Source organism: Syngnathus typhle, linkage group LG1 (assembly GCF_033458585.1).
Source record: "Syngnathus typhle isolate RoL2023-S1 ecotype Sweden linkage group LG1, RoL_Styp_1.0, whole genome shotgun sequence".
In the NCBI taxonomy this organism is placed as follows: Eukaryota; Metazoa; Chordata; class Actinopteri; order Syngnathiformes; family Syngnathidae; genus Syngnathus; species Syngnathus typhle.
The window spans coordinates 2,377,552-2,405,404 of record NC_083738.1 but is presented as its reverse complement, the minus strand read 5'-3'; the positions used below and the strand labels follow the sequence as shown (position 1 = coordinate 2,405,404).

General features: G+C 48.1%; 1 protein-coding gene across 24 annotated transcripts in view; it reads left to right on the top strand.

The window, feature by feature from the left end:
- The window catches only part of tctn1 (tectonic family member 1), a 196,855-nt gene that overhangs the window by 39,879 nt on the left and 129,123 nt on the right, over positions 1–27,853 (top strand). For 22 of the 24 annotated variants that reach the window (XR_009715187.1, XR_009715205.1, XM_061285411.1 and 19 more), the window contains 2 exons: positions 17,319–17,470; positions 17,576–17,678. The exons of the other annotated variants lie outside the window; for them this stretch is intronic. Coding sequence is in view for 20 of the 22 variants with exons in the window: in XM_061285411.1 (XP_061141395.1) it covers positions 17,319–17,470; positions 17,576–17,678 (255 nt within the window). In the remaining 2 variants the exon portion in view is untranslated. The remainder of the gene's footprint in view (positions 1–17,318; positions 17,471–17,575; positions 17,679–27,853) is intronic. 24 annotated transcript variants of the gene reach the window in all.

Sequence of the window (27,853 nt, the reverse complement as noted above, 5' to 3'; positions counted from 1 at the left end):
GTTCCGCTTGGCCATCCGGTACCTGTCAGCTGCCTCGGGAGTCCCGCAGGCCAAAACGGCCCGATAGGACTCCTTTTTCAGCTTGACGGCATCCCTTACCGCCGGTGTCCACCAGCGGGTTCGGGGATTGCCGCCACGACAGGCACCAATGACCTTACGGCCACAGCTCCGGTCGGCCGCCTCAACAATGGAGGCGCGGAACAAGGTCCACTCGGACTCAATGTCCCCCGCCTCCCCCGGGACGTGGGAAAAGTTCTGCCGGAGGTGGGAGTTGAAGCTCTTCCTGACAGGGGATTCCGCCAGACGTTCCCAGCAGACCCTCACAGAACGTTTGGGTCTGCCAGGTCGGACCGGCATCTTCCCCCACCATCGGAGCCAACCCACCACCAGGTGGTGATCAGTTGACAGCTCCGCCCCTCTCTTCGCCCGAGTGTCCAAAATATGCGGCCGCAAATCCGATGACACGACTACAAAGTCGATCATCGAACTGCGGCCTAGGGTGTCCTGGTGCCAAGTGCACACATGGACACCCTTATGTTTGAACATGGTGTTCATTATAGAAAATCCGTGTCGAGCACAGAAGTCCAATAATAGAACACCGCTCGGGTTCAGATCGGGGGGGCCGTTCCAAAACGATGGAGTCCCCAGAAGGAGCGCTCTCCAGCACCTCCTCCAGGGACTCCAAAAAGGGTGGGTACTCTGAACTGCCGTTTGGTGCATAGACACAAACAACAGTCAGGACCCGTCCCCCCACCCGAAGGCGGAGGGAGGCTACCCTCTCGTTCACCGGGGTGAACCCCAATGTGCAGGCGCCCAGCCGGGGGGCAATAAGTATACCCACACCTGCTCGACGCCTCTCACCGTGGGCAACTCCAGAGTGGAAGAGAGTCCAGCCCCTCTCGAGAGGGCTTGTACCCAAACTGTGCGTGGAGGCATGTCCAACTATATCTAGTCGGAACTTTTCTGCCTCGCACACCAGCTCGGGTTCCTTTCCAGCCAGAGAGGTGACATTCCATGTCCCAAGAGCCAGCTTCTGCAGCCGGGGATCAGACCGCCAAGGTCCCTGCCTTTGGCCGCCGCCCAGCTTGCAATGCACCCGACCCCTTTGGCCCCTCCCACAGGTGGTGAGCCCATGGGAAGGGGAACCCACGTTTCCTTTTCGGGCTGAGCCCGGCCGGGCCCCATGGGCGAAGGCCCGGCCACCAGGCGCTCGCCTTCGAGCCCCGCCTCCAGGCCTGGCTCCAGAGGGGGGCCCCGGTGACCCGCGTCCGGGCGAGGGAAAACGTGGTTCAATAATTGTTTGCATCACAAGGGGTAATGTGAGCCGTGCTTTGTCTGGCCCCTCACCTAGGACCCGTTTGCCATGGGTGACCCTACCAGGGGCATGAAGCCCCAGACAACATGGCTCCTAGGATCATAGGGGCACGCAAACCCCTCCACCACGATAAGGTGACGACTCACGGAGGGGGGTGTTGGATTCTGTCGAATAAATTTCCCACAAAATGAGACTTATACCCTGGAGCGACTTACATATATATGTTTTTTTTTTCACGTTATTGTGCATTTTATGGCTAATGCGACCTATATTCCGGAGCGACTTTTAGTCCGAAAAATACGGTACATACAATTTAAGAATACAGTAACTTCAATAATGCATAAATGTAAATCATCGTTGGTTTCACATAAGATCCTTCTGACTTAAATAGATTGTACTTAACTCTTGATAAATCATCACTGTTGAATAACCATACAGTACTCAATCATTGGTTTCTCATAACATAGTTTTTATTTAAACAGAATGTACTTAACTCTAGATAAATCATCACTGTTGAATAATCATACTGATTTAACATTCCAACAACATTGTCTAACAATAATTCTTATCACACACAACCATAACTAACCCATGGTTGTGGGCATCCCTACTTTAACACATGGTAGTATGTTACTAAGTAAATTTTAGCCAAGCAAAGAAATAAAACAATAGGTCTACACTTGTGGGTCTCCATGTGTTATTCAGAACAGTCCTCATGTCAAGGTTTGGCACCATCTTTTGGTAGCATTTTGCAATTGCAGTAAAGCCAATTACCTGGGAACAATCCGATTACTACACATTTGCACCATCTATAGCCCAGCCTGGTTACTCAATCTGACAGACCAAACCCCTCTTTGGTGAAAAATATTTTTTTCTTTTTCAAATTTAAGACATCAATGTTTTTACTGCTGCACGTAATGAGCCGTGCATGAACATCCCCATTTTCAAAGAACAAAACCAACACAATGCATGAACTCAAAACAAATTACATACCTGCAAATCAGCATGACTTCTGCTGTTGTCTTTGCGAGACCATTTCAGATATGCGTCATCACGAAATGACACGATAAATCGGATGTGTTCGGTCCTCTGCAGAAGAGGCTCTGCCGAACCCCTGAGACTGACTCACCGAACCCAGGTTAAGAACCACTGCTTTAGCAGCAGAAGGACAGTGGGTCCTGCTTGCCAGACATTTCCCTGAAGCTGCACTCGCAAACAGGTCCACCAATGGTCACTGTCATCGTCTACACCAGGGGTGTCAAACTTAAACACACAGCGGGCCAAAATTTGAAACTTGGACGAGGTCGCGGGCCAACATTGATATTTATTGAAAAAAAATCTTTCTCCGCATATAATAATGAACCTTTTCATATCGACCCAAATTAGTTTTGCTCATCAAATATGGAATAAGAATAGCTTAATTTTGTTTAATATACAGTGGAGCCTCGGTTTTCGACCACAATCCGTTCCAGAAGGCTGTTTGAATTACGAATCATGTTTTCCCATTACAAATAATGGGAAAAAAATTCATCCGTTTCAAGCGAAAAAAAAAAAAAAAATTTAAGCATTTTTTTATTTGCGCATTTTTGTCCGTTCGCTCAACTGCAGCGCATCGCACCACCGAACGCACAACCGTAGCGCGTCGCCGACCGCGCAACTGCACCGCGCTGGTCGCATTATTGTGACAGTCGTCGCTGAAATTTAGAAAATATTTTTAATGTCCTGATGTACTTTCCAAAATTTAAGTGGACCTCAGTTCGCAGGGAGCTTAATTTGGTCCGATCGCGCAACCGCAGCGCGCCGGGCGCTCACTGTCACATTGCTTTAAGAGCGTCTTTGTGTTGTAGGATGGTTTTACTGCTCCCACTTGCTTCCTTTGGAGGCATGATTAGAGTGATGCAGTCCTCAGAGTAATGAGAATGTAATAACGAACGGAGTCAGTTGGCATGCGGGTCCTCTCGGCTCATCTTGCGAGGTTCGACAACCGAAATTTCGTCCGACATCCGAAGCAAAGAAATCTCGAATTTTTTGTTCGAATACCAATTTGTTCGAGAACCGGGACGTTCGAAAACCGAGGCTCCACTGTATAACTAAATATTGCACGCATGCAAAATAGAATTTCAAATAAAATAAAACATCCATTTCTTTAATAAAATCTAAATAAAAACCACATGCCTCTCTTTTTATGTGCAGCCTCCTGAGTTAAATTTCAACAGTAACATTTTCCCAAAGGCTAATAATATATTCAAAAATAAAATAACAATAATAAACTACCGTTTTTTTCCGTGTATAATCCGCCCCCATGTATAATACGCACCCTAAAAATGGCATGTTGATGCTGGAAATAAGCCTGTACCCATGTATAATACGCACCCAATTCTTTTTTTTTTCTTTTTTTTTTTTAAGTCCCAATGATCGTCACACACGCAGGGAGGCAATGGGTCCCATTTTCATAGGCTGGATGTATTTTTTTTTGTTGTCGTTGATTTCTCCGACTGCCCATAAAGGCACCACCGCGATCAGTGCGGACATGTGAAAAAGGCGTGCGGACATGTGAAAAAGGCGGCTCTGTATGGGAGAGACGTTGAAGAGGAATAAAAACACCCTTGGAAACCAAAACTTGCCCCTCGTTGTGACTCGGACCCGCAACAAATATTTCGGATTTGTGTAGGGTACATTGTGACAGCAAACGAGCAGGTGATCGAGCAAGCGTCTAATACGAGAGCATTGCGTTCGTATGGAGCGTGTTTTAAGTGAGCAGCAGAGACGAAAGGAACAAGGCAAAGTGTTGTGAAATAAAATATTACCTGTAATACGCATTTTGTTATTTGCTGATTGTATTAAACTATCACATTCATTGTCAGTCAAGAAGAGAAGAGGACTATTATCCCTTCTTTGACGAAATGACCAGAGCACAGTACAAACACACTATTGTTCTTTCGGTATTTATTCAACCCACATTCTTTCACAACATGACAAGAAGAGAACAATACATAAATCAATACTCGTCAGAGTCTGAATCTGACTCTTTGAAGAGGTTTTGCAAAGCTTGCAGCTGATTCTGATCATCAGCGTACATCTCCTCATCCAGTACGCAATCCTCATCTTCCTCCTCCTCCTCTACTTCCATAGCACGGGGTGCAACCAGATCCTCCCACAGAATGTCATCTTCGGTGCCATCCATTTTGTTTGTGAGGCAGCACTTTTTGACTCGCTCATTAGTAAATACCTGACGTGTCTTGCGCATCCGTTCTGCGCAGCTGACCCATAGTGCGCATGCGCAGTTATACTGCCTCGGTATGACGTCCGGTCCGCGATGGAGATTAAAAAACAAACAATATTTGACAATGACACACCATCAAGGATTGCACCATCGCATCAATTATGAATTTTACTGACTGTGTAAAATTGTTGCGGGCAGGATGGCTGAATGCGATGCGCGATTGACAACAAACAAGAAGAAAGGTGATTTCAAGTTTTATTTCGAGGGAGATTTGACATGTCTCGTCCCCAGTTTTGCTATGTGTCTAGGTTGCCATAGTTTCTGTTCGCGTCGCCCCTCAATCAATGTAACGTGTTTTGTATTTAAGTCCTGTCTGCCCCTCGCTCACCGTCGGATCATTGCATGTGTTACTGTCATGATGTCTGTTTGGTTTCTGTTCCTGTCTTTGGTAATGTCACCCTGTCTTTTTGTTCCACATCTTTGTCGGTCAGTCCTGTTGTTGGTTTTGTTGTACCATGATTTTCTTAAAAAAATAAAAATAAAAATATAAAATAAAATTAAAAAAAATTGTACCCATGTATAATGCGCACCCCAGATTTTAGGACAATAAATTAGTTAAATTTTGCGCATTATAGACGGAAAAAAACGGTATTTTAATTAAAATCCCATATCAGCAGTTTTCACACAAAAACACTCAGTAAAGCACATGGAATTAAAAACTTGTTTTCGATCGTGCCTACCACTCCGTTTGAAAATACATGCTCCGAAGTCCCGTTGTCCGAATCAAACCTTTTAACACCGGAGTTGGTCGTCGTTTACTGATGACCTGCTTCGATCGAAAATACATAGTTGAAAATCGTTTGGATATGTAATCCTCCATTGTAAAACGAAATGTAAAAACGGGAAGAAATAAATGGACGACTGCTCCTCAGTTGTTCACTGTAAATTTGAACTGGAGATCACTTATTCTACAGGTGGGCGCATCAAGCATCCCGAGATCACTAGCACCCCCTGCCATAAGGCTGGAGAACCTTTTTTTTTTTTCGTCGCCTCCGTAAGGTCTCTTTTCAAAGCCGTTTTATTCATCTAAAGAAACATGACGTTACAGACAGATGACAAAAAACACTAGATATTCAATACATCAGCTTAACTACGGAAATTAGTTAATATAGCCACGGTGTTTGAACACTTAAACAGCGACATAGAGACATAGAGCAGTTCAGTCTAACTGCATAGCTTGTCAGCATAGGCAGCCGTGTGATTCCGCAATCCTCAGAGAAGGCAAAGCAGGAAGTTGGCTCCTCCGAGCGAATCGTCTTCGGTTTTAAAATAACTATACAAATTCAGCGATTTTGGTTCAAAATTAAACAAAACTACTGAAATTAAAAGGAAAGCCCCTTTTCATGATGGCAGGGGAGGGGTGGTAGATTGCATAAGGAAGTGGCAGTAATTTGGCTATCATTTAGGAGAAAACACATGGCATATCAAGTAGGGGTGGGAATCTTTGGGCCCCCTCACAATTTGATCACGATTCAGGGGATACGGATTGATTATGAAGTGATTATTGATACAACTTTAATTGATTTAAAATGATGCATTGCTTCTCAACATTTGCCTCACAAAAACTTTATCACATGCAAATTTTACTAGTGTTTTGTAATCAGAAACAAGTGTTGAATTCATTTCCATTATATTTTATTCAACTAACAGGAACGGAAATGTGTAAATTGTGAAGTTAAATGTGTGCAAGTAAATTATACATTAACATTGCCCCCCCCCCTCCATAAAACGTTTGTTTACCCTAAATAAATGGCACCATTTGATAGAAACAAAAGCCACTGTTTAGGCCGTTCGGCATACACTGCTCAAAAGAAATTAAAGGAACAATTTTTTATCAGGTTGTGGCATGAATTCAATTAGACTTTTCTGATAAGGTTTTGGTCAGGTACGTGGCAGAGCGCATTGTTAATCAGTTTCAGCTGCATTGGTGTTGATGAAATTAACAACAGGTGCACTAGAGGGGCAACAAGATGGTCCCCAAAACAGGACTGGTTTTGCAGGTGGAGGCCATTTCAAGTTCCTCCCTCTTGATCATTTTTAACTGTTTCTCCACAAGTGTTGGCTTTAGCTAGAGTCATTATCACGACTGGGAGCATGAGGCGATTTCTTAACCGTCCTGAAGTTGCGCAGATTATCCAACTTCTCCAGGATGGCACATCCATGTGTGCTGTTGCAAGAAGATTTGATATGTCTCCCAGTACAATCTCCAGAGCATGGAAATTCCAGGAGACAGGCAGTTACTCTAGGAGAGCTGGGCAGGGCCGTAGACGGTCCTCATTCCATCAGCAGGACCGATATCTGCTGCTTTGTGCAAGGAGTAACAGGTTGAGCACTGCCCGAGCCCTACAGAATGACCTCCAGCAGGCTACTGGTGTGAATGTCTCTGCCCAAACAGTCAGAAACAGACTTCACGAGGGTGGCCTCAGGGCACGACATCCTGAAGCTCGATTGGCATTTGGCATAGAACACCAGAATTAGCAAGTCCGCCACTGGCACCCTGTGCTTTTCACAGATGAGAGCAGGTTTACCCTGAGCACCTGTGATAGACGTGAAACGGTCTGTAGAAGCTAAGGAGAGCGCTATACTGCCTGCAACATCATTCAGCATGACCGGTTCGGTGGTGGGTCAGTGATGGTCTGGGGAGGCATTTCCATGGGGGGGACGAACAGACCTCTACAGGCTAGAGAATGGCAGTCTGACTGCCATTAGGTGTCGGGATGAAATCCATGCACCCATGGTCAGACCCTACGTTGGTGCAGTAGGTCCTGGGTTCCTCCTGATCCACAACAATGCCCGGCCTGTTGTGGCAAGACTATGCAGACAGTATCTGGAGGATGAAGGAATTGACACAATTGAATGGCCCTCATGATCACCTGATCTAAGCCCGATAGAACACCTCTGGGACATAATGTTTCGGTCCATCATAGGCCGCCAGGTTGCTCCTCAGACTTTACAGGAGCTTACTGATGCCCTTAGACCAGGGGTGGGCAAACTACGGCCCGCGGGCCACATCCGGCCCACGGGACTGATTAATCCGGCCCGCCAACCCTGAACAAATTGTATTATTAAACTTTTTTTTTTTTTTGGTCATTTTGCCTGCAATGACTGCGTTTTCCCAGTAGATGGCGAAGCGCTCGCCTGCGCATTTACTACCGGAAGCCGTGTCAGAAAGCTCGGTGCACACTCACAAGTGCGTGTACGCACTCAGTAGTACGGACTTGGCGCACTCTCGCTCTATTCGTATCATTCCCGAATTTAGAGCGTGGGCTTTGACGACAGCATTCTTATAATTCGCGCGCTGAGCTTTCAGATGCAGTTTTGCGCTAAAGCCACCCACAAACCTTCCCCTGGAATCCTTCCATTAAAATGAGTGGCCCGAAAAAAAGAAGTGAGTGCCGAATGTTAAAAAAGAGTGGCCAATTTGGCTCGACGTACGCGACGTGACGTTCAGCCACATCATCAACCCGTCACAGATCAAGGTAAACGGACCAACACCTCGGATCTCGCCTAAGAATTGCCACAACAAATTTTACTCCAGACTATGACGCACTAGCAAAAAAGGGAGACCAACAACACTGTTCCCACTGAAAATGAACGGGAGGCTCTCAAGTTTATTGTAAAAAAATGCATTTTGAATATGATTTGTACACATAGCAGGAATTGAAACTAGCGACCATTCTCATTTTCAAACAATGCAGGATGGTCAAGGACATTGATGCACCACCTATTTGCGACAAATCTTAACCTGTAAAGTTCTTAAGGCTTACTTTAAGGAGGTGTTTCCCGTTTCCTCACCTCTGTTACCAGGTGTTTGCGAGTTAAAACTCTGCTCTGATTTTCAGATACCCCTCACCGTGTTGCTGTTTTGATTACTTTATTTGGATGTATGCTTTCACCGATTCTTCAAGATGATATATTTGGTCAGAATGTTTGCCGTTTGATGTGATCTCATAAGATAAACATCTTTCATTAATCTGACCTGCAGGCACTGAAGTGATGGAGATTGTTATTCATAATAACAGTGTCGTATTTTATGAGAATCACTGATAGCAGTTTTTTAGTGAATTATTTTTTTAATGCTGTTAATAAATGCATTTGTTTTCAAAAAAATTGTTTGGAATATCCATGCTTTACTACCTACTAAAGGCCAAGATCTTTTATGCAATGACCTTTACAGGTCGCTTATATGACTTCACACAACGCCTACGTCCATCTGCTCCTGGTCCGGCCCTCCGGTCCAAATTTAGAACCCAGTTCGGCCCGCGAGTCAAAAAGTTTGCCCACCCCTGCCTTAGACAGATCTGGGAGGACATCTCACAAGACAACATCCGCCGTCTCATTAGGCGCATGCCGCGACGCTGTCAAGCATGCATACAAGCTCGTGGGGGCCACACAAGATATTGAAAATAATTTTGAGTTGCAGAAATTGAATTTAGGCAAAACGGATGAGCCTGCCATATCATTTTTTCACTTTGATTTTTGGGGTGTGTAGTACATACTGAGCCCTCTCTGTAGGATGAAAACCTTTATTTCCATCAAAAGATGTGGCATCCTTTTGTTCCTGAGACATTAAACTGTCCATATCAGTATAGATATCCCCCCAGAAAATGTTCACCATTGAAATCTGATGTGTTTTCAAAGTGTTTCTTTAATTGTTTTGAGCAGTGTATATAAGAGCACAAACAGACTGGAATCAATTACATATGTCTATTCAAGTATCAGCAACTACAAAAATGAACTTGACTTCAGACTAAATATTCATCACAGAATTCCATTAATTAAATAAAAATTCCATTTGAATGTACTTTTACCAAACAATTTCGACAAAAATTACACTTTCCAGCAGGTGGCGCCACAGGCGACCGCCTGGTTTAAGATAAGAGAAGATAAGAGGAACTTTATTAATCTCACGTGTGAGAAACTGCATGTAACAACAGCCCGATTTACAGGAAGGTACAAGTAGGGGGAAAAGGTGCAAAAAAGAGACTTCTGGACCGTAGTCCTCCGGCATAAAAAAATAGAATACAATATAAAAAGAAAAATATGGAAAAATAACAACAATTGTAGTAAAACTAAAAATATAAGCTATGAATATTTACAAAAAGAAGAAGATAAAAATGTAGTGGTAAAGTGTCGTAAAGTGTATGAAGTGTATGAGTTTAGTAATGCTAATAAAAGAAATAAAATAAATAGTGCACAGGTTATGGAAGTGAAATAGATCTAGGCATTGTGTGGCAGAGGATATTGCACATTGGAAGAATTGCACGTTATGGGGAAAGTATTGCACAGAAGGATGTGTTTACAGGTTGTCATTGTACAGCCTGATTGCGGTGGGGATGAAGGAGCTGCGGTAGCGTTCCTTCTTACACGGGGGGAGTCTGAGTCTCTGACTGAAGGAGCTGCTCAAGTTCTCCAAGGTCAGATGCAGTGGGTGAGAGGGGTTGTTCCTGATGGATGCTAGCCTGGCTAGCACCCTCCTCTCGCCCACCTCCTCAACAGTGTCAAGAGGGCAGCCCACCACAGAGCTGGCCCTCTTAACCAGTTTGTTGAGCCTCTTCCTATCCCTCTCTGTGCTGCTCGGAGCCCAACAGACCACAGCGTAGAGGATAGCAGAGGCTACCACTGAGTCATAGAAGGTTTTTAGCAGAGGCCTGCTCACTCCAAAGGAGCTGAGTCTCCTCAGGAGATGGAGGCGGCTCTGTCCCTTCTTGTAGACGGCGTTCATGTGATCCGTCCAGTTCAGTTTATTGTTGAGGTGAACACCCAGGTACCTGAAACTGTCCACGACCTCAATGTCCTGACCCTGGATGTTCACCGGTGAGTGGGGAGGTGCTCCTCTCCTAAAGTCAATCACCAGCTCCTTCGTCTTACTGGTGTTCAAGCACAGGTGATTGTGCTCACACCAGTCCACAAAGGCGCTGATGGCCGACAGGTACTCCAGCTCGCCCCCCTTAGACATACAGCCAACTATGGTTGAGTCATCGGAGAACTTCTGGAGATGACAGATGTCAGTGTTATGCGTGAAGTCCAAGGTGTACAGTGTGAAAAGAAATGGGGACAGGACTGTGCCCTGAGGTGCTCCAGTGCTGCAGACTACCACCTCTGATCGGCAGCCACGCAGTTGCACGTACTGGGGCCGGTTAGTGAGGTAGTCAATGGTCCAGTCAGTGAGGTGATGGTCCACTCCAGTGTCTAGCAGCTTCACTCGTAGCAGGGCCGGCGAGATGGTGTTGAAGGCACTGGAGAAGTCAAAGAACATGACCCTCACAGCGCTGCCGGCGGACTCCAGGTGGGTGAGCGTCCGCTGCAGCAGGTAGATGACGGCGTCTTCCACCCCAATGCCGATCTTGTAGGCAAACTGCAGCGGATCCAGAGTGGGGCTCACCACGGAGCGGAGGTGGCTGAGGACCAGGCGTTCCATCACCTTCATGATGTGGGAAGTGAGGGCGACGGGTCTGAAGTGGGCCGGTTCCTTGGCGTGCGGTGTTTTGGGAACTGGGACGATGGAGGATGTCTTCCATGCGCTAGGCACCTTCGCCAGGCTGAGGCTCAGGTTGAGGAGGTGGCATAGAACATGGCAGAGATCATCAGCACATGTCCGTAGCAGCCTGGGGGAGATGCCATCCCGACCCGGGGCCTTTCTCTGTTTCAGCCTCCCCAGCTCTCTCCTCACCTGAGCAGGAGTGAAGGAGAGGGGAGGGGGCTGAGATGAGGTTGAAGGCCGTGGTGAGTCATTGGGGGAGATGGGTGATTGTCCATGTAGTGGGCGGGAGGGTGTTAAGTGGCCATGAAGCAGGGGGGAGTGGGTTGATTGTCCATGAGGCAGGCGGGGGGGTGGATCCAGGTATCCAGGCAATGGGAGGCTGGGGGGGGCAGCGGGCAGGGAGGTGAGAGGGAGTGGGGACAGGCCAAAACGGTTGAAGTGCTGGTTAAGCTCATCCGCCCAGCGTTGATCCCCGTTAATGCTGCCACACGCTCTCCGTCCAGAACCAGACATAGTCCTCAGGCCACGCCACACATCCCGCACGTTCTTCTGTGCGAGTTCCTCCTCCACCTTCCTAGCGAAGTCCCGCTTTGCTTCGCGGATCGTCCTCTGGAGCAGATGCTGCAGCCTCTTCTGCTCCTCTCTGTCCCCGCGTCTAAAAGCCCACCACTTCTTGTTGATAAGGGCTTTCAGATGCGGGGTCATCCAGGGGTGGTTATTTGAGTAGCAACGCACCCTCTTAGTAGGTATTGTGCTCTCAACGCAGAAATTAATATAGTCCGTGATGCAGTCAGTGAGGGCGTCGATGTCCTCGCCATGATCACTGTAGAAAACTTCCCAGTCGGTAGACTCAAGGCAGCTTCTCAGATGCTCGATGGCTTCCTCGCTCCAAACCCTCACTTCCTTTACCTGCGGGGGGTCTCTTCTCACCTTGGGTGAGTATTGGGAGGTGAGTAGTACCAGGTTGTGGTCTGAACGGCCCAGTGGGGGGAGGGCAGAGGCTGTGAATGCTCCCTCAGCATTGCAATAGAAGTGGTCCAGTATCTTATTGGCCCTGGTAGCATAGTTTACGTACTGAGTGAAGGTGGGCAGCGTGGAAGACAGAGAGGCATGATTGAAATCACCGGTAATTGCAATGAAGGCCCGTGGATGGTCTGTCTGCAGCTTGCACACGGCGCTGTGAATGACGTCACGCGCGCGCGCCGCATTTGCAGACGGGGGAATGTAGACACACACCAGAATAATATGTCCAAATTCCCTCGGGAGGTAGTAAGGTCTCATGCTTATAGTCAGAAACTCGATGTCCTCGGAGCAGTGTTTCTCTCTGACGTAAACATGGGACTGCTTGCACCACGCTTCATTTATGTAAACCGCGATTCCACCGCCTCTCGTCTTACCGCTCTGAGCTGCGCTCCTATCCGCTCTCTCCAGTCTGAACCCGGGTAGAGAAACAGCGGAGTCAGGGATGGTGTCAGTCAGCCACGATTCAGAAAAACACAGCAGACTCGCGTCCCTGTAAAGTCCGTTGAATCGTGTCAGGGCCGCGAGCTCATCCATCTTCCCGTGTAGCGAGCGGACATTTCCCGTTACAACGGACGGTAAACACGGCTGCTTTTTCCTCTTTCCCGATCCTCTACAGCCTCTCCTCCGTCTTCTTAGTTCCTCCGGAACCTTAGGTTTCGTGGCGAAGTAGAAGGATCCGGGTCGTGCGGCAAGCAGCTGGTCTCGGCTGTAAACAATGAGACTCGCGGCGACTCCACTGAATGCACCACCACGTGCCGGTTGAAAAAGTAACGAAAAAAGAAGGACTACGGCCAAAAAAGCTCCCGAACTAGGTTTAACATGTGCAGGCTCGCACAAGGTTCCCCCTAGTAGAGAGCAAAACTTAGAAAGAAAACTATAAATAATAAATACAAGTGAAAAGGGGGGGAAAGAGGGGAGAGCTGTTGCTACAGGCTGCACACAGGGCGGCGCCATCTTGAACGGATCGGTTTGAGGACGCCGATGACCGGCCTTGGAGATGCATACTTCATTACCTGTAGCTTTCCATCCATCCATTTTCTGAACCGCTTAGTCCCCACGGGGGTCGCGGGAGTGCTGGAGCCTATCCCAGCCATCATCGGGCAGTAGGCGGGGGACACCCTGAACCAGTTGCCAGCCAATCGCAGGGCACACGGAGACAAACAACCATTCGCACTCGCACTCACACCTAGGGACAATTTGGAGTCTTCAATCGGCCTACCAAGCATGCTTTTGGAATGCGGGAGGAAACCGGAGTGCCCGGAGAAAACCCACGCGGGCCCGGGGAGAACATGCAAACTCCACACAGGGAGGGCCGGAGGTGGAATCGAACCCACACCCTCCTGACTGTGAGGCGGACGTGCTACCCAGCGCGCCACCTGTAGCTTTAAGCAATAAAATAGTCCCGTTTAGAGTCTCCAAAATGTCCAATTAAATTCGAAAGGGTTGTAAATATAGTTCTTTTATCTAGCTAAAACCATATGAAGCCAAATGAAAATGTGGCTCGTGAAAGTGCTGACTAGATAGTAACTCTGGGAAACCACTAAATGCTACTTCGCGCTTCACCTATTGCGGCCTCGGTTCATCGTGGGTTTTTACAAAAAAAACTAAATCTTACAGATATATAGAATAGAATAGATATTTGTCATTGTCACATGTACAACGAAATTTAAAAAGTGCCAACCGATCAGCGCTTGACAAAATAAATAAATAGAATAAAAAGATAAACAAATACAACCTAGAAACTAGGGGTGTAACGATACATCGATACACATCGATTAATCGATATAATGCTCTACGATTTATTGGCATCGATGCTAAAGGTAAACATCGATTTATATCGCCGTGTTTGACCTCGAACATTAGACGCGACTTTATTTTGAAATCCAGTTCATTGTTGCTTGCTTCCTCTCTCCGGGAGCAGTGCGCCCGGCGTTGTTGTGTTGTGAGCAGAGCACGCGCGTGAAAGGGGAGGCGACAACTAGTACGCGGCTCCTGGGCTGGTGCTATGGCTAGTGTCCAAAGAGACGAGGAAATTTGCTCCCCTTTAGGCTTCAAGTCATTCGTTTGGAAGCACTATGGATTCCAAAGAAAAGATGGCTCAACGGACAAGACACGTGCAGTTTGTAAATCCTGCCATGCGGTGATCAAATATTCAGGGAGCACAAATCTCGCCGCACATTTAAAGAAAAAACACGACATCAAAGTTCAGTGTTAAAATAAGCACTTTGTATACTACAATACTCTTGTAATTTCCTAAATAAAGAGTTTGCAGTACCTTGTTGATTTTGCGTATGAATTGTTATAAATCAGGATATTGTTCTATATTTTTTATTAAAAAAAAAAAAAATCGATCGTAGAGCACTATATCGCGATATATCGTGAATGAATCGCAGCAGGCTTTAAGATATCGGCAAATATCGTATCGTAGTTCTTTATATCGATATTATATCGTATCGTGAGAAAACCCGCGATTTACACCCCTACTAAAAACCCACAGAAGAACATACACAGACATAATCATTTACGTTTAGCGGCATTCAATGTGACTACCGCTGTAGGGTAAAAACTGTTGGCGAATCTGCTAGTCCTTGACCTAATTGATCTATAGCGTCTGCCTGATGGCAACAGTTCGAAAAGGGAGTGGCCAGGGTGGGAAGTGTCCTTCAGAATGTTCTGTGTTTTTTTGAGAGCGGGTTCTGTGTAGGTCTTCCAGTGTGGGAAGAGGGCAGCCAATGATCTTCTGTGCTGTGTTGATGACCCCTTGGAGCTTTTTCCTCTGAGCAGCAGTGCAGCTGGAGTAGCAAACACATATACAGTACGTTAAAGTGCTTTCTATGGAGCAGCGATAGAAGGACACCAGTATTTGGTGCATTGCAGCACTTGAAGCACAGGGCTCCTCGCAGCTGATTGCCTTAGCAGTTCTAACCACACTATGTCAGCCTCCCCGCACTGTATCTACTCTTTCACCCCGTTTACGTCAACATATCGGCAGACTTGCGCTTCATACGGTAGTTTTCTGTGTCCGTGCAGCTGATTACAACCACACTTCATCTCAGCCTCCCATACTGTACAAACGCTTCCACTCCGTTCGCGTCAATATATCGGCATCACCTCAGACTTGCGCTTCATTACGGAAGTTCTTTTTTTACTTCATAATTTTTAGTGAAGCCCTACTACAATGCCGTGAAAATGCCTTGCACCTTCTACGCCTTCTGGAGACTGCAAGTGTAAGAGGAAGATAATTACAATAGCAGAGTACGTGAAACTTCTCGACATGCTTAAGGGAAAATGTATGTGAAGGTAGGCTGCGATTATAGCATTAATAAGTCAACCATGCATTATATTAAGAAGGACAAGAAGAATATGTTCAACTGCAAGTATTACTTTTAATAAGGAGACAAAAAGGGTAGCAAGTCCTCGCAATAAGGCCATAGTATGGATGGAGTCGGCACTAGGCCTTTGGTTAAATTCCTGCGGGAAGAACACTCCTTTGGATATGAACTTCATCCGTGAAAAGGCCAGGCAACTGTACAGCCAACTTCCCGATTATGATACTAACCCTGACGACCCTCAACTTTAAACTTCACAGGCATCTACTTCGGCGAGTCAACACATTCCTTTCACTGCGAGCAAGGGTTGGTTTGTAAAGTTCACGAAGAGATTCAAACTCAAGAGTGTTCGGTTCCATAGAGAAACAAAGCAGACAAAGATGGCGCAGAGTTGTATAAAAATCTGACTTTTAAGTCCATCATTGAAGAAAGAGGCTATTTGCCTGAACAGGTGTTCAACATGGACGAGAATGGACTTTTTTGGAATAGGATGCCATTAAGAATGTTCATCATGAAGGAAGAGGCCGAAGTGCCTGGGTTTTAGGCCTCCAAAGATCGCTTCACTACTAATGTGTGGCGATGCTGCTGGCCATATGATACAGCCAGCGCTAATTTAAAAATCAAAGGTCCCAAGAGCCCTCAAGAACAAAAGCATGAATGTTCTCCCAAATATTGGTTCCACAGGTGCTTCATCCCCCAAGGTCAAGGTTTACCTCGCTGAAAAGGGGCTAAATTTCAATGTGCTACTACTGATGGACAACGCTGGAGGCCACGCACAAAACCTGAGTGCCAAAGGTGTGCGCATTGAATTATTTCCCCCAAGACTCAGATCCCTCATCCAACCAATGGACCAAGGCGTTATTCATGCTTTTAAGGCACTGTACACCAATCACACCATGCAAGACCTGATTGAAACCATAATCACTGAAATTAACTTTGCAGTTTTCATATAGCAACGTGTCTCCAGCAAATTGAGAAGGTGCTGAGTGACATGAAGACGGAGACTTCCAAACCCGCCTGGAAGAAATTGGGGCCAGAAGTGGTCCATGACTACAAAGGATACCTTTGAGGAAATTCCGCCATCAGTAATGTAGTAAAGCTGGGAAGGCAAGTCAAAGCAGAAGGCTTTTCTGATATGAACGAGGATGATTTTGCAGGCTCTTCGATTGTCACAGAGAACCGCAAACAAATGAAGATCTGACTGCAGTGACAAGATCAGTGAGTGAGAACGAAGCAGAAGGCAAAGAAGATGATCCAGAAGAAGTCGGTCTAACACTTGAATGCCTGGCAACCATAGCGCAAGCTGCAAAAGATCCTCAGAGGATGATGGAGGAATGGGACCCAGAGATGATTTGTGCATTGCAATTCAAAAATGAAGTCAACGGAGCCCTGTACGTGTATAAAAGCATCTTAAACCAGAAAAAAAAGCAATATCAGCAGCTGCCTATCACTATTTTTCTGACACGACTACCAGGAAAAAAAACAAGGGCAGAGTTTGTTGCAATCGAGATTCCGGAGAGTGAGGACATAGTTATGGAACCACCTGATGAATATGGCATCTGACCTTATGTTAGTAAATAACAATGTTTCTGAAAATCAGTTTGACTTTAAAATGTTTACAAAAGTGTTTAAATAGTCAATTAGTGAATAGGAATGTTTCTGAAAGTCAGTTTGAGTTTAAAACTTCATCAGAGTGTACTTCCGCCTTCATCACTCTGATGAAGGCGGAAGTACAAGCCGAAATATGTCAGGTAATGCAACCTAAAATATTTTGTTTGAGATAAAAGAACCAGTGAAGTGATTAACAAGTAAAAACAAAATGAACTTAGTACAACTATTGCTCCAAGTCTGTTGAGATTTCTAATCATTCGTGATTTGTTTTAGGTCTTGCTGGATTTCATTTTCCTGCCCCCACTCTTCCACTGGCCAGGAATTTTGACTCGCTTTTCACCCAATTTAATAAGTTTGCTTTCAGCTCACTGGAGAATAATGACATGTCTACAAATATTCTTGCTGAGCTTCAGAAATTTTATCAGGCAAGTATATTTAAAGAAGTGAGTGTTTACTATTTTCTCTCTTTACTTGTCGACACAAGGCAATCTCTTTGATTAGTAATGTATTTTGTGATGTGCTTGTTTCAGTATGGAGATGCAATCATGTCTGCTAAAGAAAATGGAAAAAGCGGATTTTTATACCTGCCGTCTTCTAGTATTTCTGTTGACTGTGTTGACCAGAGTCCTGTTGGTAGGTAACACTATACATACTCTACGCTACTAATATTTGGTTTAGTTCAAATAGTAGTGCTCTCTGTTTTATGACAAATGTTCATATTTAAAGTGCCTTAAAAATGTAAGGGAATGAAGAGTGCAGCCAAGTGCGTAGCGATAGAGACTTTATTGCGGGCGATCAGGCTGGTAAAAACAAGCTGTTCTGCGGCATCTTCGATTCTTCACGGACTTCGGTTTGTCGTGGACCGGAGGGCGAAACAATATCACTGGACAGACGGACACTCGGGTCTGCGCTGGCGGCGTTGATCTAGCGCTGTCCATGAGGCTGTGGCAGGTGGCGGCGATTCCGCTGATAGGGGGGCGTGGTCCTGTCACAGGTGGCGCCCGTACGTGACAGAACCCCCCCACAAGGGACGGCTCCCGACGTCCCCAGAGCACTAAAACACACAAAAAAACAGAAGGCAGAGGAAGGCAACCCCCCGGACGACCAGGCGGGTTAGTACTCCGTCGAAACGTCCGATTCCTCGTCGGACGCAGGATCGACGGACGCGGGGGCAGAAGACTCCGGCACTGGCGGACAAGGCCGCCTCGGGCCCTTACCCCTGGGCCCCTCAACCGTCCTCGGCCGTCCGCGCCGGGGGCCCGGTTGGTCCGGGTGACAGCGATGGAACTCCGTGATGAGCGAACGGTCGAGGATCCAGCGGCTCGGGACCCAGGAGCGATGGGCGTCGTCATAGCCCTCCCAATCCACCAGGTATTGGAAGCCACGACCGCGCCGCCGTAATCGGAGCAGGGAGCGGACGGCGTAAGCCGGGCCCCCCTCGACGAGCTGGGGCGGCGGCACGGGCGCCGGCGCCAGTGCGCTCTCAAAGACAGGCCGCACACGGGACACCTGGAACGTGGGGTGTACCTTCATGGACTCCAGAAGGAGGAGACTGGCTGGCTAGGCTGATCACATTCTGGATGGGAAACGGCCCAACAAAGCGCGGCGCCAGCTTGCGGGATCCCTTTCGCTGCGGCAAATCCTGCGTCAAGAGCCACACCCGCTGGCCCACTCTGTACTCCGGGGCCGGCGACCGGTGCTTGTTTGCCTGGCGGGCGTAGCCTGAAACAGAGTGGAGAAGAGCCGTCCGGGCCCTCGCCCAGGCACGACGACAACGGCGGACACAAGCCTGGGCCGACGGGCACGCCGTGTCACGTTCCTGGTGGGCGAACAAGGGTGGCTGGTACCCGAAGACGCAGTGGAAGGGCGACAGTCCCGTAGCCGAGCTGGGGAGGGAATTGCTGGCATACTCCACCCAAAGCAGCTGTTGGACCCACCCACGCTGGTCCCCGGCAGCCATGCATCGGAGGGACCTGCCCAGCTCCTGGTTCAGACGCTCCGCTTGACCGTTGGACTGAAGGTGAAACCCCGACGAGAGGCTGGCCGTAGCGTCGAGGAGTCGGCAGAACTCTGCCCAGAAGGTGGACGCGAACTGCGGGCCACGGTCCGACATGATGTCCTGTGGGAGGCCGTGGTGACAAAACCCCTCCCGCACCATGATGGACGCAGTCTGCTTCGCGGACGGAAGCTTAGGCAGAGGAATGAACTGCGTCATTTTGCTGAACCGGTCCACCACCGTGAGGACCACCGTGTTCCCCTCCGAGGGGGGAAGGCCCGTGACAAAGTCGATGGACAGGTGAGACCAGGGACGCCAGGGCAAGGGTTGGAGTAGCCCGGCCGGAGGACGAGTGAAGGTCTTACAGCGGTTACATATTGAGCAGGCTCTGACGTAATCGCTGGTGTCCACTTGTCAGGTGGGCATCCAGAAACGCTGCGCCACCACGTACCTCGTGCGCGCAGCTCCGGGATGACAGGCCAGGCGTGAGTCGTGTGCCCATTGCAGCACGGACGAGCGCAGGCCCTCAGGGACAAACAGGCGACCTTCCGGGCAGTTGCTGGGGCCGGGTTGATTGCGTGATGCGGCTTCCACTTGGCGTTCGATCTCCCATGACAGCGCCGCCACCCGCACCGAGCACATGAGATAACAGATTCAAGATTCAAGTTTTTATTCGCCATGTTTCAGCGTGCCAAACAAGGAATTCGATTTCGGTACATCATAGCCTCTATTAAATATTTAGGTGACTAACAACACTCCGGACATGTGAAAAATGACAAATATTCTCAAACATCCCCTCATCTTAAACTCCCAGGAGGGCAAGGAAAAACTCCAACTAGGGGAAATGAGAAACCTTGAGAAGAGACCACAGATGGGACGGTCCCTCTTCCAGGATGACCAGGCTGCAATGGATGCAGAGGACACATAGTACAAACGGTGTTGACAATTCAAAAAAGGTGTGGAGAGCAGGATGTTATTGCACAGCAATGACTCTGAGACTCTAAGAGTGGTGTGAGTTCATCAGAGCAACAGCTTGGGGGAAGAAGCTGTCTCTGTGTCTGCTGGTTTTGGCGTACAGAGCTCTATAACGCTGTCCAGAGGGGAGTAGTTCAAACAGACTGCAACCTGGTTGAGAAGAGTCTGTAGACATATTACCTGTCCGGTCCCTGGACAGGGACCAGTCTTGGATAGATGGGGGGTTGATTCCGGTTATCTTTTCTGCAGTCCTGATTGGCCGTTGCAGTCTGTGCTTGTCTTGTTTAGAGGCCGATCCAAACCAGACAGTGATGGAGGTGCAGAGGACAGACTGGGTGATGGCAGTGTAGAAGATCTTCAGTAGCTCCCGCAGCAGGTTGGACTTCTTGAGCTGTCTCAGGAAGTACACCCTCTGCTGGGACTTCTTCCGGACAGAGTCTATGTGGCCGGTCCATTTCAGGTCCCAAAAGATTGTGGTTCCCAGGAACTTGAAGGTGTCTGTGGAGAGAATAGTATTTCTGCGGATTGCGAAGTGTGAAGGGTCTCGCCTGAAGTCCACTGTCATCTCCACGGTCTTGAGCGGGTTAAGCTCCAGGTGGTTTTGGCTGCACCAGTGGACCAGCCGCTCCACCTCCTGTCTGTACGCAGTCTCATCACCGTCCTGGATCAGTCCGATGAGAGTGTTGTCGTCTGCATACTTCAGGAGCTTCACAAGAGAAATCGTTGGTGTAGAGAGAAAAGAGCAGTGGGGAGAGGATGCACCCCTGAGGGGCGCCAGTATTGGTGGTCCGGCTGTCAGATGTGATGCTCCCCAGCCTCACACGCTGTCTCCTGTTGGTCAGGAAGCTGGTGATCCACTGACCGGTGGAGGCAGCCACCGAGAGCTGGCTGAGCGTCTGTTGGAGGATGTCAGGAGCGATGGTGTTGAACGCCGAGCTGAAGTCCACAAACAGGATCCTGGCGTACGTTCCTGGGGTGTCCAGGTGGTGCAGGATGTAGTGCAGTCCCATGCTGACCGCATCATCCACCGACCTGTTTGCCCGGTAGGCAAACTGGAGGAGGTCAAGCAGGGGGCCCGTGACATCCTTCAGGTGGTTCAGCACTAATCTCTCGAAAGATTTCATGACCACAGATGTCAGAGCGACAGGTTTATAGTCATTCAAACCTGTGATGGCGGGCTTCTTGGCCACTGGAACGATGGTGGAGCCCTTGAAGCACGAGGGCACCTCACACAGCTCCAGGGTACGGTTGAAGATCCGTGCAAAGGTGGGTGCCAGCTGCTCAGCACAGACTTTTAAGCAGAAAGGTGACACGCCCTCTGGGCCCGGTGCCTTCCTGATCTTTTGTCTCCGGAACATCTGGCGCACTTCCTCCTCGCAGATCTGGAGTGCGGGCGCGGCCTCTGCAAGAGAGAGAGTGGGTGACAACGGTGATGGACGTGTGGACAGAGCGGTTGTCAGGGGAGATGAGTACCGTTTTTTTCCGTGTATAGTGCGCAAAATTTAACAAATTTATTGTCCTAAAATCTGGGGTGCGCATTATACATGGGTACAAAATTTTTTTAATTTTTCTTTTTTTTAAATTTTTTTATTTATTTATTATTTTTAGAAAACAAAACCAACAACAGGACTGACCGACAAAGTCGTGGAACAAAAAGACAGGGTACCAAAGACAGGAACAGAAAGCAACCTAGACACATAGCAAAACTGGGGACGAGACGTGACAAATGTCCCTCGTAATGAAACTTGAAATCACCAAGTTTTGGTTTCCAAGGAGCCGCCTTTTTCACGTCCGCACGCCTCTTTCCCGTGCGCGCACGGAGCGCGGTGGTGCGTTTATGGGCAGTCGGAGAAATCAACGCCAACAAAAAAAATTACATCCAGCCTAGTTAAGACCATACCAAAGACTATAAAAATGGGACCCATTGCCTCCCTGCGTGTGTGACGATCATTGGGACTTTAAAAAAAAAAAAAAATCATAAAAATTGGGTGCGTATTATACATGGGTACAGGCTTTTTTCCAGCATCAGCATGCCATTTTTAGGGTGCGTATTATACATGGGGGCGCACTATACACGGAAAAAAACGGTATGTAGATTGTGCTGCATGAGGTCCTGTTGTGTGGGAGGACTGATCAAACCTGCAGTAGAACCTGTTTAGCAAGCCTTGGGCTCTCCACAGGACGGGGTGTTTGTTTCTTGAAGCCTGTGATGCTCTGCAGACCTTTCCACACTGTTGAGGGATCAAGATTGCCAGAGAGGTGTCTCTCCAGGCTCTCCCCGTAACACCTCCTGGCTTTCCTGACCTCTCGGTTCAGTGTGTTTCTGGTCGGCTTGAACAGGTCCCAGTCGCCGCACCTGTAGGCCTCTTCCTTGACTTTGCGCAGCCTCCTGGAGTTCGGTGTAAACCAAGGATTGTCGTCGTTGTACGTGCAGAAGGTCTTAGTCTGCACACACAGATCCTCACAAAAACTGATGTATGATGTGACCGTGTCAGTGAGTTCATGCAGGTCTGAAGTTGCAGTTTCAAAAACTCCCCAATCGGTGTTGTCAAAGCAGGCTTGGAGGTCCTGCCTTGACTCCACTGTCCACTTCCTCACAGTCCTCACCACAAGCTTAAACGTTTTTAGTTTCTGCCTGTAGGCCGGGATCAGATCAACTAGACAGTGGTCCGAGAGTCCTAAAGCCGCACGAGCCACAGAGTGGTATTGAAGATTCAGGAGTTTGACTTCGGTAAATCACACCCTCTGTTCAACATTTAGGTGACTAACAACACTCAGGACATGTGAAAAATGGCAAATATTTTCAAACATCGCCTGATCTTAAACTTCCAAAAGGGCAAGGAAAAACTCAAAACTCCAGCTAGGGGAAATGAGAATCTTTGAGGAGACCACAGATGGGAACGTCCCTTATCCAGGATGACCAGGCTGCAATGGATGCAGAGAGGACACATAGTACAAACAGTGTAGACAAATTCAAAAACGGTTTATTGCATTGATTTTATGTGACTTTATTTTGGGGAAAGCAGGATGTTATTGCACAGTAATGACTCTGAGACTCTAAGAGTGGTGTGAGTTCATCAGAGCAACAGCCTGGGGGAAGAAGCTGTCTCTGTGTCTGCTGGTTTTGGCGTACCGAGCTCTATAACGCCGTCCGGAGGGGAGTAGTTCAAACAGACCGCAACCTGGGTGAGAAGTCAAAGTCAAAGTCAGCTTTATTGTCAATCTCTCCACATGTCACAACACACAAAGAGACCGAAATTACGTTTTTCTCTATCCCACGGTGACGAGACACATAACACGATAGACATACATGTACGCGACACAATATAAAACAAGAAGGCAAAAATTCTAACAATCAATAGTAAGAGTGATGAATAAATAATAAATAAACAGATAACACAATAAATAACGGAGCCAGCAAGCATAGCGCAAAAGTAAAAAACATAAACAAAAAGGCACAAACAATAAATAAGAGTAATAACAAATAATAAATAATAAGAGCCAGCGTGCATTCAGACAGTTCAGACAGTAAAAGGGTCTGTAGAGATGCTCCTTGCACGTTTCCTGGTCCTGGACAGGTATAAGTCTTGGATAGATGGGAGGTTGATTCCAATTATCTTTTCTGCAGTCCTGATGGTCCGTTGCAGTCTGTGCTTATCTTGTTTGGAGGCCGATCCTGGATGATGGCAGTGTAGAAGGTCTTCAGAAGCTCTCGCGGCAGGTTAAACTTCTTGAGCTGTCTCAGGAAGTACAGCCTCTGCTGGGCCTTCTTCCGGACTGAGTCTATGTGGCCCAGGGGTCTCAAACTCCAGTCCTCGGGGGCCGCATTCCTACATGTTTCCCAAGTTTCCCTCGTTAAACACACCTGATTCAAATGATCAGTTCATCCTCACATTCTGCAGGAGCCTGATAATTGAATCAGGTGTGTTTAACGAGGGAAACTTGGAAAACATGTAGGAATGCGGCCCCCGAGGACTGGAGTTTGAGACCCCTGATGTGGCCAGTCCATTTCAGGTCCCGAGAGATTGTGGTTCCCAGGAATTTGAAGGTGTCTGTGGAAAGAATAGTATTACTGCGGATAGTGAGGGGTAAAAGTGGTGAAGGGTCACGCCTGAAGTCCACTGTCAGCTCCACGGTCTTGAGAAGGTTCAGCTCCAGGTGGTTTTGGCTGCACCAATGGACCAGCCGCTCCACCTCCTGTCTGTACGCAGTCTCATCACCGTCCTGGATCAGTCCGATGAGAGTGGTGTCGTCTGCATACTTCAGGAGCTTCACAGGAGAGTCACCTGAGGAGAAATCGTTGGTGTAGAGAGAGAAGAGCAGTGGGGAGAGGACGTAACCCTGAGGGGCTCCAGTATTGGTGGTCCGGGTGTCAGATGTGATGCCCCCCAGCCTCACACGCTGTCTCCTGTTGGTCAGGAAGCTGGTGATCCACTGACAGGTGGAGGCAGGCACTGCAAGCTGGATGAGCTTCTGTTGGAGGATGTCAGGAGCGATGGTGTTGAACGCCGAGCTGAAGTCCACGAACAGGATCCTGGCGTACGTTCCTGGGGTGTCCAGGTGGTGCAGGATGTAGTGCAGTCCCATGTTGACCGCATCATCCACCGACCTGTTTGCCCGGTAGGCAAACTGGAGGGGGTCAAGCAGGGGGCCCGTTACATCCTTCAGGTGGTTCAGCACTAACCTCTCGAAAGATTTCGTGACCACAGATGTCAGTGCGACAGGTCTATAGTCATTCAAACCTGTGATGGCGGGCTTCTTGGCCACTGGAACAATGGTGGAGCTCTTGAAGCACGAGGGCACCTCACACAGTTCCAGAGAACGGTTGAAGATCCGTGCAAAGGTGGGCGCCAGCTGCTCAGCGCAGACTTTCAAGCAGGAAGGTGACACGCCGTCTGGGCCCGGTGCCTTCCTGGTATTTTGTCTCCGGAACATCTGGCGCACTTCCTCCTCGCGGATCTGGAGTGCGGGCGCGGCCTCTGCAAGAGAGAGCGTGGGTGACAACGTTGATAGAGGTGTGGACAGAGCAGTTGTGGGGAGAGGTGAGTATGTAGATTGTGCTGCAGGAAGTTCCGTTGTGTGGGAGGACCGATCAAACCTGCAGTAGAACCTGTTTAGCTGGTTAGCAAGCCTAAGGCTCTCTACAGCCCGTGATCTTCTTGTAGCCCGTGATGCTCTGCAGACCTTTCCACACCGTTGAAAGATCAGGATTGGCAGAGAGGTGTCTCTTCAGGTTCTCCCCGTAACACCTCCTGGCTTTCCTGACCTCTCGGTTCAGTGTGTTTCTGGTTTGCTTGAACCCGTCGCGGTCACCGCTCCTGTAGGTCTCCTTCTTGACTTTGCGCAGTCTCCTGAGGTTCGGTGTAAACCAAGGTTTGTCGTTGCATCCTTAATTACGGTGTAGCAGTGGTCCAGTGTCTTTGCCCCTCTGGTGGGACACGTTATGTGCTGTCTGTATCTGGGGACTTAGTGTGCGAGGTTCGCCCCGTTAAGAACAATGATTAGTGATTTTGGTAGAAGTTTCTCCATGTCTGTCACCTGGTCAGCCAGCATCTGCGTGGCTTCACTCGCACATGCGTGTGGTGGAATGTAAACAGCCGCCATGGCGATCGAGGAGAACTCCCGTGGCGAATAGAGCGGCCGGCAGTTTATGAAAATTGTTTCTAGGAGAGGGCTGCAAAACTCTTTCAACACCGTGACATCAGTACACCAACGTTCATTAATGTAGAAACAGAGACCACCTCCCTTTGATTTTCCGGAGAGCTCCGCGCTGCGATCTGCACGCATTAGCTGAAACCCAGCTAACTCCACGGCGTGGTGGGGGGTGCGTCCGCTAAGCCACGTTTCAACAAAGCGCAGCGTGGTGGATCTGCTGAAGTCCGTGTTCCTTGAAATGAGGAGCAGCAGTTCGTCCATCTTGTTTGCCAGGGAGCGGACATTCGCCAGATGAATTGACGGTAGCGCAGAACGGAACCCTCTCTGCCTCAGCTTTACGAGGGCTCCGGCTCGTTTTCCGCGTCGTCGTCGTCGCGCTAGCTTGTATAGCACCGTCGCTCCGGCTAAAATCACCGACAAACAGTCTGAATCAGAGAGAACAGGAGAGAAAATACCAGAAGAGGACTGTCCGATGTTTAACAGCGCTTCTCTGGTAAAAGTGAACCGGGATAGACAGCAGAGGACACAGAAAACACAAAATAAGACAAAGAAACAGAGTGACTCACCGTGGAGGCCATCCGCGGCGCCATCATGACGTCATAACAGGTCGTAAATGAGCACAACTATACCAGCACAACAAGCATAGGAGTCACAATTTTCAACAGCAGTTGCCACCAGGCGCCAGAGAATAGCCATGAAAATCCCATTGATGTGGGATTCTGACCTCCGACATGGCCTGCTGTAAATTCTTCAGGGAGTTCATGGCGTCGTTGATGAGAGTGTCATTAACTCCTGGAATGTATGTGCAACAGGAAGTCCCAATAATGTGGCACACACCACCTTGTGCTGCAGTCATCATGTCCAGAACCATCCTGTCTTGCAAGACCAATAGCCTGGATCTCTCTGTTTTGTCCATCAGCAAGAAAGTCATAAAAGATTGAAAATATTGCTGTGTCTCTATGAAGAGTGATTATTTTCCAACTCCGATCCAAGGAAAAAGCGCATAAACGACTTTGTCTCCGACGGACCACACTCTGTGGCTGTCAGGGACATTCGCACCCCAGATGGAGTAATGTGGTTCAAAGGTTGCAACAGCCCTGCGTCAAAGTCCAAAAGAGTTGTGTGCCGTTGTCGTCTGATGATGCTGTATCTTCAGGTGTGGTCTGTTACCCACACTCTTGTGACCACAAAGCCACCAGCTATTCTGAATGAAGTAGGTCCCGTTCGATGGTGCCGCCATGTTGGTAGGAGAACCCTGACCACTTGAAATGGCTCTCCTATCCTGGCACTCAGCGGTGATGTCCAAAGCTCCCATCCAGTTTCCTCCTGGAGAGCAGTCGTTAATGCGTTCGTGGGTTTCATTCTCTTGGATGAAACACGTGTAGTCCATTCCATGTAGCTTTTTTTGTTTAGGCCACTTGTGGCATCTTTCGTCCTTCCACAATCAGATTGAGATTAATCCAAAAGAGTTCAATCACAGGTACTTTTTCTGTGAGTCCAGGGCAGTAGGGGTAGCATCACTGACTGTGACAGCACGGTGTTGATATCCATCTCTTCCCATAGAAGTCATGCATTTCGCTTCAGTGACAGTCATTGTTCTGGCCTCCAGATGAACTTGCGTGGAGGAAGGGGGGAGTTTGGAATACACACAGCACCCCTCCTGTATGTGGGATCTCACAGTGAACTTTACATACTGGTACCAAGTGTTGGTTTCGTATGCGTTTCTGGGGTCCCATGACCAGTCCTCAAAGTTCTCATCATGTGACCATCTTTTTCCTCGGTTGACATTGTCAATCGGTCTATTCAGATGAGCCCATAGACCAGGGATAGGCAAACATTTTGACTCGCGGGCCGAACTGGGTTCTAAATTTTGACCGGAGGGCCGAACCAGGAGCAGATGGACGTAGTGTTTGTGTGAAGTTATATAAGCGACCTGTAAAGGTCATTGCATAAAAGATTTTGGCCTTTAGCATGGATATTCCAAACAAGTTTTTTGAAAACAAATGCATTTATTAACAGCATTAAAAAAAAAAGAAATTCACTAAAAAGCTGCCATCAGTGATTCTCATAAAATACAACACTGTTATTGTTAGGGTGGTGCTCACTCTAACTTATTTTGCAAGGACCACACTGGAGACAAGTTAGTCGTTTTAGACACCTGCGGGTGGAGAGTTCACTCGTC